General features: G+C 44.5%; 1 protein-coding gene across 1 annotated transcript; it reads left to right on the plus strand.

The window, feature by feature from the left end:
- Window positions 1-632: 632 nt before the first annotated feature.
- Window positions 633-20,182, plus strand: LOC311235481 (uncharacterized protein; the record flags this gene model as incomplete). Its single annotated transcript, XM_084322944.1, has 6 exons — window positions 633-710; window positions 1,074-1,371; window positions 12,492-12,622; window positions 15,429-15,462; window positions 15,644-15,680; window positions 19,089-20,182. The coding sequence occupies 6 exons, from the start codon at window positions 633-635 to the stop codon at window positions 19,108-19,110; spliced, it is 600 nt and encodes a 199-aa protein (XP_084179070.1). The 3' UTR covers window positions 19,111-20,182.
- Window positions 20,183-21,950: the final 1,768 nt, after the last annotated feature.

Here is a 21,950-nt window from a genome sequence, read left to right on the forward strand (position 1 = left end):
TCTCTCTCTCTCTCTCTCTCTCTCTCTCTCTCTCTCTCTCTCTCTCTCTCTCTCTCTCTCTCTCTCTCTCTCTCTCGCACGCCCCCTCGTCGATGTACTGGGTTAAGGGCATCAGAAGCATTCTTCCCCTGACATGTGCCTCTGTCAGTCACACACACACACACTCACACACACCCACACACACACACACACACAGACAGACACGCCCCCCTCTGTTGCCACTGTCTCCTCTGTGTGCTCGACACCCGGTAGTGTCTCACAACCCTCCTCTCTGCCGTCCTCTAGCCTTCTGGACTTCCCTTCTGGACTCCTGGATCACCCAGCCCTCTAGCCTTCTGGATCACCTGGATCACCTGGGACCCTCTTCCAGAACAGCCCTTTCCCTCCTCCTGGGTGCCTGTTTGAAGTGGTGTTGGGACACCCAGAAAGGTCCAGAGTTCTCCTGAAGAGGTGTTGGGACACCCAGAAAGGTCCAGAGTTCTCCTGAAGAGGTGTTGGGACACCCAGAAAGGTCCAGAGTTCTCCTGAAGAGGTGTTGGGACACCCAGAAAGGTCCAGAAGAGGTTGTCACGTCCTGAAGAGGTCCTCACGTCTTTATTTCTCCCAGTTTGGATCTTCTGGTTCCTCTAAAGATGGCAGCAGTGAAAGGCTGGATGGTGGGTCTCCTGCTGGTGCTCCTCTGCCCGCTGCAGGCTCCTCTCTCTGGGCTGGTGAGCGCCCAGGAGGGAGAGGAGGAGGCGCGTGCCGAGGAGGAGGAAGAGGAGGGCGTGGAGGAGGGGGAAGAGGAGGGGGGAGAGGAGGACAGCGGAGAAGAGGATGCCGGAGACGACGCCGATGACGGCAATGAAGAGGAAGAAGAGGAGGAACAGGTAGCGGCAGAGGAGGAGGAAGAGGAGGAGGATGAGGAGGCTGAGGAGGAAGCCGCCGCCGCAGAGGAAGAGGAAGAGGCGGAAGAGGAAGAGGAGGCTGCAGCAGTTGAGGAAGAGAGCGAGGAAGAGGAGGAAGAGGAGGAAGAGGAGGCTGCAGCAGCTGAGGAAGAGAGCGAGGAGGAGGAGGAGGAAGAGGCGGAGGAGGAAGAGGAGGCCGCAGCAGCTGAGGAAGAGAGCGAGGAGGAGGACGAGGCGGAAGAGGAGGCCGCAGCAGCTGAGGAAGAGAGCGAGGAGGAGGAGGAAGAAGTGGCAACTGAGGAGGTAGAGGAGGAAGCTGCTGAGGAAGAGGAGGAAGAGGAGGCCGCGAGTGAGGAGGAGGAGGGAGCTGCTGAGGAAGAGGAGGAGGAGGGAGAGGCCGCTGAGGACGAGGATGATGATGAAGATGATGATGAAGAGGAGGAGGAGGCAGCTGCACTAGAAGACAGTGTGGAGGAGGCTGAAGGTACAAAACACTAGTGGGACATTATAATTGTCAGCAGGTTAAATATTGGATCATATGAGTCAAGATGAAAGCTATTCTAACAGACTTCTCTTCTGGTTAGCATGTACTGTAGTAGCTAACAGACTTCGCATATTGCCTGTGATGGTAGGAATGCTGTCGCACTTAGAGAGTCTGTAAATAGCCTGCTGTCTGCAGTGGGCAGCAGCATGGACAGAACAGAACTGCTCGACAGAATTGATTCAAAACTTTATTACCAGATTGCAGAATGGGTACAATACAGTACGGTTCAATGCACACAATTGTTAAGGGGATGCAGACCGGAGAAAGACTTTCGTCTTGTTTACATCAGGGTCCCCCATTTTCAATTCATAATGACATTTATGACATACATGACATACAGGTATACAGTACTGTTACATTTATGACATACAATATACAAATATACAGTACTGTTAAACAGAGATCCTAACAGAAACTATACATTCGAGGGGGAGGAAACTGAACATTAAGAGGGGGTTGGGGGGGGGGGTGGGGGTTTGGATATTTAAAGGGGCCAGAACAGAACACAACGGGCCCTGGCACTGAGGCGGGTGGCACAGGGCCCTGTTTAAAGACACCAATACTCACGCCGGATGCTGGTGCGATGCCAGGCGACGACAGGAGAGTTTCCCCGACATTAAAACCTGATACTGAGAGCCTCGTATGACATGACAGGAATATTAAAGCAAAGTCACTTTACTTACATAGAAGCATAGAGTTCCACCTCTCCAATGGAGAGACACTGGTTATAAACTGATGGTCTCTACTGTTCAATTAAACTGATGCTCTAAGTCTCTACTGTTCGGCTAAACTGATGCTCTAAGTCTCTACTGTTCAGTTAAACTGATGGTCTAAGTCTCTACTGTTCAGTAAACTGATGGTCTAAGTCTCTACTGTTCAGTTAAACTGATGGTCTAAGTCTCTACTGTTCAGTTAAACTGATGCTCTAAGTCTCTACTGTTCAGTAAACTGATGGTCTAAGTCTCTACTGTTCAGTAAACTGATGGTCTAAGTATCTACTGTTCAGTAAACTGATGGTATAAGTCTCTACTGTTCAGTAAACTGATGCTCTAAGTCTCTACTGTTCAGTAAACTGATGCTCTAAGTCTCTACTGTTCGGCTAAACTGATGCTCTAAGTCTCTACTGTTCAGTTAAACTGATGGTCTAAGTCTCTACTGTTCAGTAAACTGATGGTCTAAGTCTCTACTGTTCAGTTAAACTGATGGTCTAAGTCTCTACTGTTCAGTTAAACTGATGCTCTAAGTCTCTACTGTTCAGTAAACTGATGGTCTAAGTCTCTACTGTTCAGTAAACTGATGGTCTAAGTCTCTACTGTTCAGTAAACTGATGGTCTAAGTCTCTACTGTTCAGTAAACTGATGCTCTAAGTCTTTACTGTTCAGTAAACTGATGCTCTAAGTCTCTACTGTTCAGTAAACTGATGCTCTAAGTCTCTACTGTTCAGTAAAACTGATGGTCTAAGTCTCTACTGTTCAGTAAACTGATGCTCTAAGTCTCTACTGTTCAGTAAAACTGATGGTCTAAGTATCTACTGTTCAGTAAACTGATGGTCTAAGTCTCTACTGTTCAGTAAAACTGATGGTCTAAGTCTCTACTGTTCAGTAAACTGATGCTCTAAGTCTCTACTGTTCAGTTAAACTGATGGTCTAAGTCTCTACTGTTCCCCGGCATTCGCGGGAATATCGCATACCTGGCTAAGATTTCCACCCTGACGTCAGCCAGCCAGGTAAATGGTAAATGGCTGCATTTATATAACTCTTTTATCCAACGCGCTTTACAATGTGTTCCTCACATTTGGCCCATTCACTCACACATTCACACACCGACGGAGGAGGCAACCATGCAAGGTGCCAACCTGCTCATCGGGAGCAGTTAGGGGTTAAGTGTCTTGCTCAAGGACACATCGACACGATGCCCGGGAGGAGAGGGAATCTAACTGGGAACCTCCGGATAACCGGACGACTGCTCTACCTTCACTGTCGCCCGGCAGGTGCTGTTAGTCCTGAGGTCAGAGGTCAGGTGCTGTTAGACGTGTCTGGGCAACAAGAACAAACTATTAGTATTCAGTATTGATGAGTATTGATTAGTATTGAGTATTGATTAGTATTGAGTATTGATTAATATTGAGTATTGATTAGTATATTGCGTATTGATTAGTATTGAGTATTGATTAGTATTGAGTATTGAGTATTGATTAGTATTGAGTGGCTCGTGGCTTCATTGGCTCATATCGGTTGGTTATTTGTACGTCTGCAGCAAGATCGATGTTGCGTACGATCAGTGATGAGATCAGAGAGCATGAAGCTTGTAGATCAGTGATGAGATCAGAGAGCATGAAGCTCGTAGATCAGTGATGAGATCAGAGAGCATGAAGCTCATAGATCAGTGATGAGATCAGAGAGCATGAAGCTCGTAGATCAGTGATGAGATCAGAGAGCATGAAGCTCGTAGATCAGTGATGAGATCAGAGAGCATGAAGCTCGTAGATCAGTGATGAGATCAGAGAGCATGAAGCTCGTAGATCAGTGATGAGATCAGAGAGCATGAAGCTCGTAGATCAGTGATGAGATCAGAGAGCATGAAGCTCGTAGATCAGTGATGAGATCAGAAAGCATGAAGCTCGTAGATCAGTGATGAGATCAGAGAGCATGAAGCTCGTAGATCAGTGATGAGATCAGAGAGCTCCCATGGCGTCTCCTCTGGCACACAGATATGGCACAACGCCAACCATCCCAGTGATGTACTGTACTGGGACGTCCTGGTAAAGACCAGGGCCCTCATTTGTCAATGGTGCGTACACACAGATATGTGCGTAAACCGTGCGTACGATCATTTCTAAGCAAAGTGTGGGACTTATCAATTTGAACGTGTGCTTGAGACCGTGCATACATGGCGCCAAGCGGTAGAATAAGAAAACTGCAACACGTAAATAAGCTTTCGTGCATTAGTTTCAACACTGACGTGTTCGGTATGACCCGTAATTCATTATAGTTCATTGTAAAATAGCGACATTAGTGTAATTATTGTCAAACCCTATGAATAGCATTTGGAATAGGTCTTTCCGAATTAATGCATCATGGTTTATCGTTGCATTTGGCTGATAAGTCGTTGCCGGTGGCCGGGAGGAATGCACAACCCAGGCCTAATTTTATTTAATTAAATTGTAATGTTATTACTGGGGTATCTGTAATTAAAATATCACTTAAATGCAGGGGATCGGGCTACTGAAGCCATGGCTGATGACTCCTCTGATCAACCCCAACAGGAGCACATCTACACTCGCGCACAAGAGTCACCATGGAGCATGCAATTTGCTTTTTTTCAGGCCAAGTCATATATTCTTATTTTAACCTCCACTGTATATTTTTATTTAATAGCGTTGGCGTTTTAAGGGAACTAGATTACTTTTAACATCTTTTCTATTGCCAGTTTGCTTTTACATAATATCAATGCTGTTTTCAATTCATTAAATAAAACTGATTGACTGACTGTCATACAAATAATCAAATATCAAAGCAAAGATTTGCTCAGTGCAAGAAATATAACTTTCTTTATTGCAGGAAACAATTGAATTACAGATTACAGTTGCAAACATTGTGCATTTTCCTTATTTTTTTCCTCTTTTATTCCCCATTCCTATCCCTCATTCCCACCCCATCCCATCCAAGGAGGTCAACAATAAACATCTCTGCAATACACATACATAAATAGAAAAATACTTTTAACATAGATGTGAGTGGGAAAGAAAAACAATAATAATATTAGTTCACATTTTATCCCCGCCCCTTCCTGTAGTATCCTTTACTAATTTACTAACATTTCGATTTTCTGCAGTTATATCCCCTATTCCTCCCTCCCTCCCCCAGTTACCCACCCCTCTTCCCCGGGATCTCATTCACACACATACATACCAGGACAGGGAGGGGGGAGGGGAAACCAATAAATAATACAATAGCAGAAATAAGATAGTAATAAAAGATAGGAAAGTTTAGTTAAGGATGCTATTGTTTCTCAGTTTCTTCATTGATAGTCAGGGTATCGATGTGTTGCAAGAATGGTTGCCAGGTCGCATGGAATGTTTTTAGGGAGCCCTTTAGAGAGAATCTGATTCGTTCAAGCCTAATGCATTACAGAGTTTACACTGAACACGTCCAGGATCAGTTTACAATGAACATGTCCAGGATCAGTTTACACTGAACACATCCAGGATCAGTTTACACAGAACACGTCCAGGATCAGTTTACACTGAACACGTCCAGGATCAGTTTACACTGAACACGTCCAGGATCAGTTTACACTGAACACAACACACCCAGGATCAGTTTACACTGAACACGTCCAGGATCAGTTTACACTGAACACAACACATCCAGGATCAGTTTACACTGAACACGTCCAGGATCAGTTTACACTGAACACGTCCAGGATCAGTTTACACTGAACACGTCCAGGATCAGTTTACACTGAACACATCCAGGATCAGTTTACACTGAACACGTCCAGGATCAGTTTACACTGAACACGTCCAGGATCAGTTTACACTGAACACGTCCAGGATCAGTTTACACTGAACACAACACATCCAGGATCAGTTTACACTGAACACAACACATCCAGGATCAGTTTACACTGAACACGTCCAGGATCAGTTTACACTGAACACGTCCAGGATCAGTTTACACTGAACACGTCCAGGATCAGTTTACACTGAACACGTCCAGGATCAGTTTACACTGAACACGTCCAGGATCAGTTTACACTGAACACAACACATCCAGGATCAGTTTACACTGAACACAACACGTCCAGGATCAGTTTACACTGAACACGTCCAGGATCAGTTTACACTGAACACAACACGTCCAGGATCAGTTTACACTGAACACGTCCAGGATCAGTTTACACTGAACACAACACGTCCAGGATCAGTTTACACTGAACACGTCCAGGATCAGTTTACACTGAACACGTCCAGGATCTAGCCAAGAAACTCATTCAGGTTCAGATAGTAAGTGAGATGGTTAGTTATTCATCCCTTTAACATTCCATGAGACGAGGTGGATGTTTCTGCCAGTCACTGCCATGATCCATGGAGTAAGCTGAAAAGAGGGGATAGTGGAAGAAAGGAGAAAGAGGGGGAGAGAAAGAGAAAAGGGGACAGGGGGGTCGACGCACACACACACACACATCCAAACACATACATACTCACCCGGGGGTACAGCCCTTGGTCCCTAGGGGATCAGTAACAACCTGTGTATCTGTCAGGATACGCTCCTTCCGGTGGAGGATCCATCCCTACTCCCGTTCTCCCTCTCTCCCCTTCCCAGTAAACAGTCTCCAATATAGTTATAATACCAGTTTAAACTGTGTGCAAAAGTCAATCAGAAAAAAATTAAATAACTCGGGGTACAACAATAGAACAGCAAAGTAAAAGTGCTTCTAGTGGCTTTCACTCAGGAGTGCGATCCATATAAAGTTTAGAGTGAGTGGAGTATACTGAAGTGCACTCAGCGAGCATTGATTAACTTATCATTAAGTGAACATAAGCTAAATTAGCTTCCAAATCAAATCAAATCAAAATCAAATCAAATTTATTTATAGGGCCCGACAACACACGTTAATGTCCCCATGGGCCGTACAGATCTTCTTTAAACAAGTCAAAAAGAAAACAACAATAAGTCAAGAACAGAACAAGAACACCATAAGGTCCAAACATTTTTAGATGAATGCAAATAAATGAAAGAATGCAAGCACTCCCAGACATGCCCCACGCGAAGGTAAGGAAAAACTCACTAAAACCTAACAATAGGGAAAAAAGCTCCACAGGCAGTGTGGAGGAGAGAAACCTTAGAAGGGCCATTCAAGGGGGGATCTCCCTTCTTAGATGTTGGTGATAGTAGTGTTGCAGACGGACAGTTGGTAAGCATGCACTCATGTGTGTAGTGGAACACAGATGAGTGCATGCAATAGCAACTGTACATTTTGAAAAATTAAAGATAGAGCTAATAGCGATAGCAACTGAACATTTTGAAAGATTAAAGATAGAGCTGATAGCGAATCTATTTGAGGCACAGGGGCGGCGCAAAGAGGGTCACGTCCTCCCCGTTTTAGTCAAGGGACATTTAACACTCCGGTCGTTGCTCAGGGACAGCCGGAGACAGGGAGATAGGGGGCGGCGCAGAGAGGGTCGCGAACTCCCCGACATCATCGCGGGACATCCGGCACTCCGGTCACCACTACGAGACCTCCGGAGACAGGGGGGCACGCAGAGGGGGTCTCAACCTCCCGGCCTTCGTCACGGGACGTCCAACACTCCGGTCAACACTCCAGGACAGCAAGTCATAGGGAGACAGGGAGACGGGACAGGCGTTAGACAGCTCATGAGATTGTAGTAGGCGGACATAGCAATAGATACAAGTGGTAGGCATATATGTGAATGGAGTAGATATATGAAGTAGGCGTATTATGTGAATAGAATAGAAGTACTTAACCCAGCAATGAAACCGCGTTGACTGTTAATCTGTTAACAGTCTGTTAATACTGTTAATCAGTTGACAGGACCACGGACAGACGGCGGTGAATAACTGATCCAAGGCCTCGGAGGTGCATGTAGAGCAGTCACTACAATCTTGGCCAAGACCCCGAGGCATCCATCACCTTAGTCAGCGCCAGGAGACGGGCACTCAGAGAGAAGGGGGGAATGGGGGGGGGGAAGGAGGGGGGGGGGGAAGAGGGGGGGGGGGGGGGAAGAGTTAGAGAGTTCCCATGTTTGTGGTGCTGCAAAGGAGCAGACATGTAGTACCCTGTAGTGCCATGTAGTACCATGTAGTACCCCGTAGTGCCATGTAGTACCCAATAGTACCCTGTAGTGCCATGTAGTACCCTGTAGTACCCTGTAGTACCCTGTAGTACCCTGTAGAGTCATGTAGTACCCTGTAGTGCCCTGTGGTACCCTATAGTGCCATGTAGTGCCACGTAGAGCCATGTAGAGCCATGTAGTGCCATGTAGTACCATGTAGTACCCTGTACCCTAACTAAACTACCCTGTAGTAAACTACCCAGTGGTACCATGTAGTACCCTGTACCATAACTAAACTACACAGATTAATCTAAAGGTCAGTCCCCGACCAGGTGAGATCAGGGTAGGTTGAAGGAGAGAGAGAAAAGATGAGTCTTAAGCAGGGATTTAAAAGCTTCGACAGAGCAGGCGCCCCTGATGACGGCAGGTAATTTGTTCCACAGGTAGGGAGCGCGGTAGACAAAGGCTCTGTGGCCGGCGGATTTCTTTTTAACCCTAGGGGTCGATAGAAGCCCCGCATTTTGTGAGCGCAGAGCACTATAATAGCTTAAGAGAACGTCTTTGGCCCCTACTGTCATATAAGGACTCTAAAGTATAGGAGTCACCCATTGTAGCCAGGGGATATAGTAATTGTGAAACCTTGACAAAGTTGAGAAAGAGGATACAAATAAATTAAAATTAAAATTAAATAATAGTAATTAAGAGGTTTATACAGTTACAAGGGCTTCACGACGCATAAGTCTAATCGTCTTACCTAATCTATCTTATCTGATTAATTGGTCTAATCAATTTAACCTAGTCTATCTATATGTATTATACTAGTCACATTTCATTCAGCACACTGAGTAATTTGAAATGCATAATCTAAACCTTCATTATATAGTCAATTCTGTCCAGTCTATTTGCCTGTCCTGACTCTGCAGTATATGAAAAGAAGAGAAAAACAGACATTTTGGCTAGAGGGCCTGACACTGTGACACCTTCAAACGGTAAAAAAGAGCGTGTGCATCTTGAATCAGTTCATTCAGCACACTGAGTACACTTGAAACATGTATATAAAACCTTCATTATCTAGTCAATTCGGTCCGGTCTATTTGTATTGAGACCTTCAAACAGTAAAAGGAGCTTGTGCAACTTGAATGAGTTCACCGTGCAATGCGTGCATAGAGAATCTCATGTAAAAAAGAAAGAGAAAAAGAAAAAGGCATATACCTAGGTACAAGGTCAGAGTTGGCTATTTGGATAGCATGAAATCATCTTTAAAAAGTGTCCAGTCTATTGTGACTAAACAATGTAATCCAAACAATGTCTATAATTCCAGTTGTACATTTTGTATGTCGCAATCATGTCCATTGTTGCCGGTGCCAGGTTCGATTAGCCACGTGGTGTTTGTTAGCTCTAAATAATTGGTCTAATAAATTTAAACCTAGTCGATCTATATATCATTCAGCACACTGAGTACTACTGAAACATTATATAAAACCTTCATTATCTAGTCAATTTGGTCCAATCTATTTGTCTTGTGACCTTCAAACAGTGAGTTCACCGTGCATAGAGACCACATGTAAAAACAAAAACAAAAAAAACAAAAAAAACATATAGGCCTACATAGAAACAAAGTCAGAGTTGGCTATTTGGATAGTATGAAATTATCTTTCAAAAATCTGTCTAATTAACGTTACTAATATTTCCCCATGAAGTATAAGTGTCAAGTCTTTTGTGACTAAACAATTTAATCCAAACAATGTCTATCATTTCAGCCGTGCATTTTGTATGTCACAATCATGTCCATTGCTGCCAGTGTATAGGTTCGATTAGCCACGAGGTGTTTGTTAGCTAGCAGTCTATGCTAGGTGAGCTTAGCGTTGAGGTACCTTTCAGCATCGTCAACAGTCATCAAGCATACTCTGTCCTCGTTCTCCTCCGTAATCATCAGTTTGGCTGGGTACTGAAGGCTAGGCCTAAGCCCAAGTTTGTAAAGTTGTGCCATCACCTCACTCGCTGCTCCAACACGCCCGGGGTATACTGTAATCCTCATAGAAAGCAATTTGTTTACCGTTGTACTGCATCTCTGCCCTTCTCTTTCTGGCCTCACGGATCACCCGTTCTTTGGTTTGATAATTATGGAACCTGATGATGACGGGCCTAGGCTTTTCACCTAGCTTTGGTTTAGCTGCTAGCGACCTGTCGGCGCGGTCCAATTTCGGAGGGGTAGGGAGGGTTTCTGCACCCAAAACCTGGGATAGAAGGGTGGCGAAGAAGGTTGTTGGTCGCGGGCCCTCAATTTGTTCTGGAAGTCCAATGATCCGGAGATTGTTCCGTCGCCCTCGAGCCTCGAGGTCCTCCGCTTTAGCTTTAAGCTTAGCATGGCTAGCAGTCAGTTCGGCACATGTAGCTTCCAGCGCCACCATTCTTTCGCTTACAAATTCCGCATTCTCCTCCAGGGACTCGACGCACTGTCTGTTGTCGGTCACGTCTGATTGAATTTGGTCCAGCTTATTTTCCAAAGTAAAAATGGCCTTCCTAAACTCGGAAGTGACTAGCCAGGCCTTGCCAACGCTGTCGTCGGTTCCATCTTCTTTCGGCACATTGTCCTTTTTTGGTTTTGGAATCCTGGATGTCATCTTGTGAAGCCAAATAGTTAGTTAGCTGTATCGTTACTTATATATAAAAAATTGTGAAGGTTTGGAGTTTTAAAACGCAGAATAAAAAAAACATGAGGGAGAGAGGGAACACACGTTCTCCATCTTGACTGATGCACGTTTAATTTACATTGTGACAACAGCCTATTTGTGAGCTCCCGCACAGATGTGATGGAATTCAAGTTCAAGTTTTTATTGATCACATAGGCAGGCTAAACATGGCGTAGGCTACATGGCAGTGAGATTCATTGTTCTTGTATGCTCTCGTATTATTTTTATAGGCTGTTGTCAAGAAAGGAAGTACATTATTTTCAATCGTGGCTTTAATTCGTAGCCGAGAAGCAGTCTCCTAGCAGCTTCATTAATCCCGATCCGTCTCAGCCACAGCATAACTGAGACCGGCTATGGAAAGAAATCATAAAAAGACTACTGTAAATAAAATAGCCTATAACATTATAAAGGATAGGCTATAGCAGGCGTTCCCAACCTTTCTTCCCCAGGCCAGAGCCCCACGATTCCTTGGAGACATAGGAATATGATATGATAGAGGTACTGGTCCGTCAGCGAGGAGATAGCAGATAGCCATTTGAGAATAGGCTATTATGGCCAAACGAGGGCCTATAGCCTATAAATATTATTTAATGTTTTCACAAGCGTAAAGATACAAGGACAACAGTTAGATTAACGATCAAGTTAGTTTACTGTATGCAGGCTTTGCAGGGCTCTGTGTCATGTGCCATGCGTTATATATGCGCAAGTTACTGTTCCATAATGTAGGCTATGCTATTATATATCATTTATATAGGCTACCTAATACCGACATCAAAATAGATTGTATGCCTCTACAAATCATATTATACCAGGTAGCCAATTGAACTTTAAAAGAACGAAACGAAAAAAGGCATTCATATTCCAGCATTGTTATTATGACACCAACGCCAAACAGGTTAACAGTCTTTATTAGTATTTTGCGCTGCCCAGGCAACAATGGTCTTTAGGGAGTCGTTGATATCCAACATCACTGTGTACAAGTCCGTCAGCCTGTCGCGTATTTGTCCCGTAACACGCGTTGTGCCTTCTTGGTTCGACAGTGCGTTAAATGAGTTGGTTAGACCTCCGTGATCAATCTCGCTCTCAGTGAAGTTTCTCAGAGTTCGCTCGGCTTAGTCCATTTTTCCACATCCCATGGGGGTGTTTCATTACCATATATGGATAATCATGCACGAGCATAGACGGTAAGAACAATTGGTATTTATCAACACGGAGTGTGCGTATGACCTGTGTACGCACGGTTGATAAATCCCGATTTTTCTGTGCGTAGAGACATTCTAAATTCCGTGCGTAGGACCGATAGAACCCTTTCTACGCATTATTGATAAATGAGGGCCCAGGTGTCTAGGGCGACAGTACTGGGCCAGGCGCTCAGTGCTTAGCTGGCACCATGTGTGAGCAGAATGTCCCATCAGGTGATCCATCACGAGCAGCAGTCTGTGTCTCCCGACAGGCCACTGACAAACTCATGTAACCTCAGCCGTGTCCGGAGGAGCTTTACGAGCGGCTAATCCTGGCGCTCCATACAGTAATGTACAGTAATGTACACGACTCTCTCCTTCTTATAGACGAGGACGCAGTGGGGGCCGAGGAAGACGCTGGCGAGGACGAAGAGGAGGAGGAGGAGGAGGAGGAGCCGGTTGCTGAGGTTTCCGACTCCCACCCGCGCTCTCTGTGCAGCGTCTGCTCCGTCTGGAAGGTAACGAACACATGGTGGCTGGTGGAAAGGTCAAAGGGCACGGGTCTGCTCTGTCTGCAAGGTAACGAACACATGGTGGCTGGTGGAAAGGTCAAAGGGCACGGGTCTGCTCTGTCTGCAAGGTAACAAACACATGGTGGCTGGTGTGGAAAGGTCAAAGGGCACGGGTCTGCTCTGTCTGCAAGGTAACAAACACATGGTGGCTGGTGGAAAGGTCAAAGGGCACAGGTCTGTCACCAAAATAAACCACGGCAGTTGTGAGGAAGTTTAAATTCTTGTCCGAGGCGTTCGCCATCTGAGACGGAGCGGCCTGGTAACGTGAGAGGAGTGTTCCTGTCCCATCACTCCTGACTCACTCTGAGGAGTGCTCCTGCTCCCATATGAATGAATGAATGAATGAATGAATGAATGAATGAATGAATGAATGAATGAATGAATGATGATCTTCACACACACACACACACACACACACGATATATTACATATACACATTGTAACGTTCGTGGTTTCCAACGTTATAAGACGACTCTCGAGGCAGGTTGGTAGTTCTCAGTGCAAGTCTTTATTCACAGTTCTCCATTACAGGTTGCGGTATCAGACTCATTGCTACCATTTCCCATGCCCAGAGAGAGTGCACGCTGGGTGCCCCACCCACTTATACCTCCCCAGGTTAGCCCGTGCACTCTCGATTCTTGTCAACCCGCGGCTGGCGCGTCCAACAGGGACGCCGCCAGCACCGGGATGGCGGAGTGTTGAGTGACAGCTCAACAGACCAACCCGACCCAAATCCCAGGGTCGCTACACTATCTTCACGGTGAGAACATCGTCGTGGAGATTGTGTGCGTGTGTGCCAGGTCTCCAGAGAAGCTATTTAAAGCTTTTGGAGGGAGCCTGATCACAAATATATAAACAAACGAAAACATACAACGTGTGAATAGGCTTACACACCTATCTACTAACATACATACAACATAATGTAGATACATAAATACAGACAATTAATATGCCAGCCTAAGTATGGATTCTATTTAGAGATATGATGTGAACAATTCCTCTTGTGATTTTTTTGAAGGTGGAGGTGGATTTTGACTGTTTCAGACTCTCGTCGAGCTCGTTCCAGATCTGTGGGCCCCCCCTGCATGCTATACTTAGGCACATTTGAGCTCTCTCCTCTTGCCAAAGATAAGATGCCTATTTCTCGTATGATGGATGTGCAGTGGACGGCAGACTGGGACAAGCTCAGACAGTCTGTGATTCATGTTATACACAACTTGATACATAATTGATGCATTTTGGTGGACATTAAAATCAGCAAGCCTCGGGAGACCAAAGCGATGGAATAAAGGACGTGTGGGCGTATTAAACCCGGACCATGACACCACTCCATCCCTCCAGACACCTTCACTCATTCTGAGGCGTTCTGGAGCTGAACTGCCCCCTTGTTTTACTGTATTACTCTGAGAAAGACCATTTTCATACTTTACCCTAACCCCGACTGAGTCGTTAAAGAACCCAGGGCCCCTATCGCAAAGAGTAGGGGGCTGCTGTCGGGACAAAACCTCATAACTCCATTTTTTAAATATTTTTTTTTATATAAATCAACTCCGTAGATCATCCTCCATATGTGTGTGTGGGTTTTACAAAGTTTAAACAATGGGAAAGCATTAAACCGATCATCTGTCTAAACCTCCTAACTCTATTCACCCTCAAATCTGTGTTCGTTTTTTTCATCTGCTGAAAAGTTGGGTTTTTGGAGTTATGAGGTTTTGTCCCGACAGCAGCGTTCCCCGACGTTCCTGGCCAAATTCGCAATCAGGTCTCTGACATCAAGGCCACCTAATCATCCCTCTCCCCCTTAATTGACTGATATCAATCCCTGTCTCCTGAGCCGTTGAGTCATTGTGTAGTGTGATGTGTGCCTGGTGCCAGTGTATGGTAGTCAGTGTGTAGTGTGATGTGTGTCTGGTGCCAGTGTGTGGTAGTCAGTGTGTAGTGTGATGTGTGTCTGGTGCCAGTGTGTGGTAGTCATTGTGTAGTGTGATGTGTGCCTGGTGCCAGTGTATGGTAGTCAGTGTGTAGTGTGATGTGTGCCTGGTGCCAGTGTGTGGTAGTCAGTGTGTAGTGTGATGTGTGTCTGGTGCCAGTGTATGGTAGTCAGTGTGTAGTGTGGTGTGTGTCTGGTGCCAGTGTGTGGTAGTCAGTGTGTAGTGTGATGTGTGTCTGGTGCCAGTGTGAGGTAGTCAGTGTGTAGTGTGCCTGGTGCCTGGTGCCAGTGTGTGGTAGTCAGTGTGTAGTGTGATGTGTGCCTGGTACCAGTGTGAGGTAGTCAGTGTGTAGTGTGTCTGGTGCCTGGTGCCAGTGTATGGTAGTCAGTGTGTAGTGTGATGTGTGGCTGGTGCCAGTGTGTGGTAGTCAGTGTGTAGTGTGATGTGTGGCTGGTGCCAGTGTGTGGTAGTCAGTGTGTAGTGTGATGTGTGCCTGGTGCCAGTGTATGGCGCTATATAAATAAAGTTTTTACTTACTTACTTACTTACTTACTTACTTACTTACTTACTTACTTACTTACTTACTTACTTACTTACTTACTTACTTACTTACTTACTTACTTACTTACTTACTTACTTACTTACTTACTTACTTACTTACTTACTTACTTACTTACTTACAGAGTATACATAGAGAGAGCGAGGATAACAGATCTGTTGAAACACGCACAACAAGACGAAGGCTGGAGATCAGATTCACTGAAACGGTATATAATAATAAAGTAACATGTGTGTAAAGTTGTTACCTTGTGTCTCTACAGGTACCTGTGCTGTGTGACACCATCTGTACCCCAGGTACACACACACACACACACACACACACACACACACACACACACACACACACACACACACACACACACACACACACACACATACACACACATACACACACGATCATCATAATAATAATACTTGGATCATATCTTCATAAAGTTTACGTTGCCTTGACATTTGGAATGCTCTTGTCTTTCAGGTGGCCTTGTGGACGAAGTAACTGGGTCCATCTACCAGTAAGTCATAAACATAATAATAATATCACAACAGAAACATAATAATAATATCACAACAGAAACATAATAATGTCTACCATTCCCTATCTAACCAGGTTACTAAATGTCTACCATTCCCTATCTAACCAGGTTACTAAATGCACACCATTGACAATCTCCAGTGCGGAATATAAACGCAGTGGGATCATCCCTATGTTCCCCGGGTCCTATGTTCCCCGGGTCCTATGTTGTGTATTGATTGATTAATTGATTGACATTTTTATAAATGTTTATTATTTTATTAATTATTAATGTCCGCCTTGTTTCAAACTGGTTAAGCTTAGGCCCTCTTTCGAAGTTGGTTAAGGTTAGAGTTTGGAATCAGGGCTGGTGGTCTAAAATGTTCAATCAATCAATCAATCAATCAGGGAACATAGGACCCGGGGAACATAGGACCCGGAGAACATAGACATTCTCCCAACGCAGTGACCCTAATCATTTATATTAATTAATATTCATGTACAACAGTCTACTGAGCTTGTTTTTGTTGTGACATCGTTTTTTATTAGTGATGTAAGTGCCATGTATTTCCAATGGTATCCTGTATGCAATTTGAGCGTAAATAAACATTGAACTTTGAACTTGAACATGAACTTTAATGTCAAACCTTCCTGTCCACAGCAAAGCTGCTGGGGGGAGGTGTGTGTGTGTGTGTGTGTGTGTGTGTGTGTGTGTGTGTGTACCCTGTGAGTGACAGGAGCGGGGGAGGTGTGTGTGTGTGTACCGTTTGTGTGACAGGAGCAGCTGCAGCATAGTTTAAAGGAACACACCAACATTATGGGAAATAATAGATACCAGAAGATTGATACCAGTTTCCTCTCTGTACGTTCAGTAGAAAGCTATCTGGCTGCAAGTTAGCCTAGCTTAGCACAAATGCACAATATGCTTGTGGTAGGGTTAGGTTTAGCTATGCTTGTGGAATTGTTAGGGTTAGATAGGCTTGCGGTAGGGTTAGTGTTATGGTTAGCTAGGCCTGTGGTATGGTTAGCTATGCTTGTGGTAGGGTTAGGCTTAGCTAGGCTTGTGGTAGGGTTAGGCTTAGCTAGGCTTGTGGTAGGGTTAGGCTTAGCTAGGCTTGTGGTAGGGTTGGGAGCATGTCTATGTTCCCCGGGTCCTATGTTCCCCGTGTTGAAGTCAGAGGTTCTGTGTAGGATTGTTAGTAACTGTCTAAGGTCGCTTTCACACAGGGGCTGTTTGGTCCGGACTTTCGGACCAGAATTCGATAGTCCGGTTTTTCGGGTTTGTGTGAATGCGCGTCGAACTCGGTTCGCGGACCAAACAGGCGAACTCTGGTCCGCCTGAAAACGTCGGTCTCGGTTCGCTTCATCGGACCAAACGCGAACCAAATATAGGAAGTGATTATTATTACCACTGCTCGCAGCACTCACTGCAAAACAAGCACACTGCATCTATCTCTCTATCTATCTATCTATATATCTAACTGTGCATCTTGGGAAGAAGGAAGAAAAAACGCGGCTTATTATTATTACCGAGGCGCATGGCATTGGATCAATGGATCAATGCCACGTCAATGTCAATACTCGCCTCCGCTGATCTGGAGGGCTCGCACTAGTCCACACACAGACACACACACGCGCGTGCGCGCGCGCACACACGGGCTCGCAGCCACACACACATTTCCACTGTCCAATAGGCGAGCGCCCTTTTCGACCGCGTGACATTGTTCAGATAGTTCGGTGCGCTGACAGATTGCTATGTGAACGCAGGCGAACCAAATGAAGAATGCAACAATGTTGCAACTTCACCACCAGAACCACACCGAGTCCACCAAAACTATATGTGAAAGCGACCTAACTGCATATATAACTGTTTCCACTAGAGGGCGCTCTAGGCGGAGCCACTCAGGAACACCACCAGGTGGCCAGTATAAATAGGGATGTCTCCTCCTACTCTATCTCTTTCCCCCCAGCCTCTCAGTGAGAGGAGAACTCTAGAACTGCTGCTCATACCATGTGAATAAATAAACCACGCCAGTTAAGGCTAAAGATAGAAACCATGCCTCTTGACCACATTATTGTCGCCCTATAGCCGGATTCTGTCAACACCCCGGGTCCTATGTTCCCCGGTAGCAATAGTCAGACCACCAGGCCTGATTCCAAACTCTAACCTTGTCCTTAACTAACTTCGAAAGAGGGCCTAAGCTTAACCAGTTCGAAACAAGGCGGACATTAATAATTAATAAAATAATAAAAATTAATAAAATGTTCAATCAATCAATCGGGGAACATGGGACCCGGGGAACATAGGGATGACCCCCTAGGGTTAGGGTTAGCTATGCTTGTGGTATTGTTAGGGTTAGCTAGGCTTGTGGTAGGGTTAGGCTTAGGCCTGTGGTAGGGTTAGGCTTAGCTAGGCTTGTGGTAGGGTTAGGCTTAGCTAGGCTTGTCGTAGGTTTAGGCTTAGCTAGGCCTGTGGTAGGGTTAGTGTTAGCTAGGCCTGTGGTAGGGTTAGTGTTAGCTAGGCTTGTGGTAGGGTTAGTGTTAGCTAGGCCTGTGGTAGGGTTATTGTTAGCTAGGCCTGTGGTAGGGTTAGTGTTAGCTAGGCCTGTGGTAGGGTTAGTGTTAGCTAGGCCTGTGGTAGGGTTAGTGTTAGCTAGGCCTGTGGTAGGGTTAGTGTTAGCTAGGCCTGTGGTGTTAGTGTTAGCTAGGCCTATGGTGTTAGTGTTAGCTAGGCCTATGGTATGGTTAGTGTTAGCTAGGCCTGTGGTAGGGTTAGGCTTAGCTAGGCTTGTGGTAGGGTTAGTGTTAGCTAGGCTTGTGGTAGGGTTAGTGTTAGTGTTACTGTTAGCTAGGCTTGTGGTAGGGTTAGCTAGGCCTGTGGTAGGCATCTGCATTACAGAGGATGTGAAAGACATTACTAGATTTATTTCTAAACAACAGCTAATGTCCCACATTTAATATATTTATGTGACAGTGGACTAACACGTGTTGCACTGGGCTTTAAACACTTGGGGGGGGGGGGGGTAGGCTCTGGTGCACTGGGCTTTAAACACTGGGTGGGAGGGGTCAGGCTCTGGTGCACTGGGCTTTAAACACTGGGGGGGGCGGTGGGCTTTAAACACAGAGGGGGATCCCTGGTTGTGGTTGATTGGTCCGCTGGTACTTCAGTCAAACTGCTCGGCCCAGAAACAGCTGCTCCAGTCAGACCTGTCAGTTCCATGAACGGACCCCCCCCCCCCCCTATCCCCACTCGACTCCACACATCAGACCAAAACGGATAATGTAAACATGAAAACACACAGAGTGCAGTAAAGAGAGGGTGTATGTGGCCTAGAGGCTGCTGCGTTACACAACACTGCTGTGTGTCTCTACTTGTCCTCACCACTGCCTTCCGTCCCCCCTGTCTCAGATCTCTGTCGTCCCTCCTCTGAGCGGCCTCGAAGCTGTTGGACGCCACCTTGTGGCTGCATCAGGACCTGCGGTCAGGAGCAGGGAAAGCGACCTCCGACCTCTCTGATGTCCAACACCTCCCACCCCTGCCCCGACGCCACACCAGAGCTTGTCAAGGACAATCACTGGGAAACAAAAACAAGTCTTGGCTTATTGTTTTACGCAGGGGTGTAAAGTACTTGAGTAATTGTACTTCGTTACAATACTTAATTACTGTTTTGGGGGATTTGTACTTTACTCGAGTATTATTATACTTTTACTTTTACTCAATTACATTTCAGAGAAAAAAAAAACATACTTTGTACTCCTTACATTTAAAATGCAGACCTACAAAGTACAAAGTACAAATCTTGCAGGTCCAACTATTTTAATTAGTATATTTGTTTCTCTGGCCAAACTAATGTTAACGTTATTAATCCTGCGGCCGCACTTTATTTAAAAACAAATCCCCATCAATGGAAAATTAACCCGCCCATACCCATGCTGATTGGTCCTTGTGCAAGACTAGAAAGCGGGATCTTTGAAATTAAACCAAAAGTTGTACAGTTTTGAGTAAATACAGCTACTGCTGAAGTTAACAGGGAACGTTCTGGTCTTGTGAGCAGTTGTGAGCAATTCTTTTTACGTGTATTTTCTATGGCAGTGGTTCCTAAACCTGTCTTCGAGGCACCCCATGTATTTGTTTTGTTAAATTCCACCAACACCACACTTAACTCAACTTAATCAGGTCAAATAGTTGAAAACCATTTAAAATTCTGCACTACACTTACTGAGAAATGTCCACTGTACGCTTGTTACCCTTTTGTACCCATTTGTTTCTATTAGCATTGCTACAAAATGCTAACACGCTTTCAGTGGATATTTTCATTAACCACTAACCAGTGCCGATTTAAAAACTATTTGACAAGAACCTTAGGATGTGCAATGTCGAACCCACGTATACAAATTTTATAAAAATAACTAAACCCGTAATTCTTCCCAAGGCTGTAGTTTGGCCAACTTTACAACTGGATGCTGTGATGTGAATGCCGGCCATGTTAGTTTACCTTGACATGTTTTTTCAAATTCGATGGAGAAGTGCATTAAAAAAATGTAATGCAAAAGAAGTGTGCTCTGTTGTTTAATTTCAGCATTGTCTATCGCAGAACACATTCCTTTGTGGGCAGAGTAGAGTGTATGCTTGGTTTCATTCCAGCCTTGCCTAAACACCAGCTGAGGATTTCACTAATTGGCTCACCTCTTCAACTAACTCACCTGGTGCAATGTATAGTTAAAAGGAAAACGTGGCCCACGATGGAATGAGTTTGAGGTCTATCCCTTGCAATAAAAAAAAGTGTTTTTACTTTTACCTTTTAGTACTTAAGTACATTTAAAAGTAGAAACTTTTTTACTTTTACTCAAGTGTGTTTTTAAGCCAGATACTCTGACTTTTACTTGAGTACGATTTTGAGACGGTACACATACTTTCACTTAAGTATAATTTCTGGGTACTTCTGGGTAAAGTAAAAAGATAATGTTTAGTTCAAATTGAATCACAGCTGTATCCGACAGCACGACGGGTTGCTTTTGGAATGATGAATTTTAATTAAACTTTTAATTTAAAAGTTTAATTAAAACAAGAAAAGCAGATTGATTATTGATTATGCCCATAATCTCACACATATCCCATAACCGTACTTAATGCATCCTGGAATACGTGAACTCACACTTTCCAATTCTCTTAACCCTCACTGCCGCACTACCAAACGGTTAACCCTTTCACTGCAACAATACACAGAAGGTTAACCCTTTCACTGCCACACGACAGAAGGTTAACCCTTTACTATCACACAACCGATGGTGACCGTAAAGAGTTAGATAGTAAAGGGTTAACCGTAAATTCATTCCACCATTGTGAGGCAAGGATCAAGAATAGACGACTTTTCTTTGATTCGTTCTGGTTGTTGTTGTTGCTCTCTCTCTCTCTCTCTCTCTCTCTCTCTCTCTCTCTCTCTCTCTCTCTCTCTCTCTCTCTCTCTCTCTCTCTCTCTCTCTCTCTCTCTCTCTCTCACTCTCTCTGCCTCTCCCCTCTCTCTCTCCTCTCTGTCTCCATCTGCTGGAAGACCTGAGTAGGTCAGGGTTATTTTATTCAGATTATTTTATTGGCACAGCTTTTTTAAATGTACATACATTCAGAAAAACGTATTCAGAGATGCTTGTTTTTCCCAGCTCAACCGTAGTAGAACATAATACACAACGTACATTGTATCTATACAAACTATAACAATAAAGTATAACTATAAACTAAACTAAACATAATACACAACATATATTCTATCTATACAAACTATGCTATGCTAACTGTATAAATAGCTATAAACTAGAACTAAAACTATAAACTAGACTATAGACTAAACATAATAAACAATGTATATTCTATCTATACGAACGTATACAATACAAGGTATATGTTAGCAGCAGTGTGTGCATGTAATACATGTGCATGTGTGGTGTGTACGTCTCTAAAGTGCTTTTGTGTCTTGATGTGATGATTTAGAGTCTGTACGTCAGTAGTCTGTTAATAATAATAATCATAATAATAATCATGATTTAGAGTCAGAGCCGGCCGTGTTTTCCTTTTTACCCCCTTGAATGCCCATCATCCACTTCAATGTTAACGTTAATATCGCCTAATCTATGTTTAAAATTATGGCTTTGTGTCTAATCTGCCTGTCGCTTATCAATGACTCATTTTCCAGTCAACATTGTCGAAGCGGATTGTTTTTTTATCGGTTCATTTCCGTTTTATAGCATTTTGAAAAGCCCTCGTTTTCAAGGAAAA

This window comes from Notolepis coatsorum, assembly GCF_963971535.1.
Source record: "Notolepis coatsorum genome assembly, chromosome: 10".
NCBI lineage: Eukaryota > Metazoa > Chordata > Actinopteri > Aulopiformes > Paralepididae > Notolepis > Notolepis coatsorum.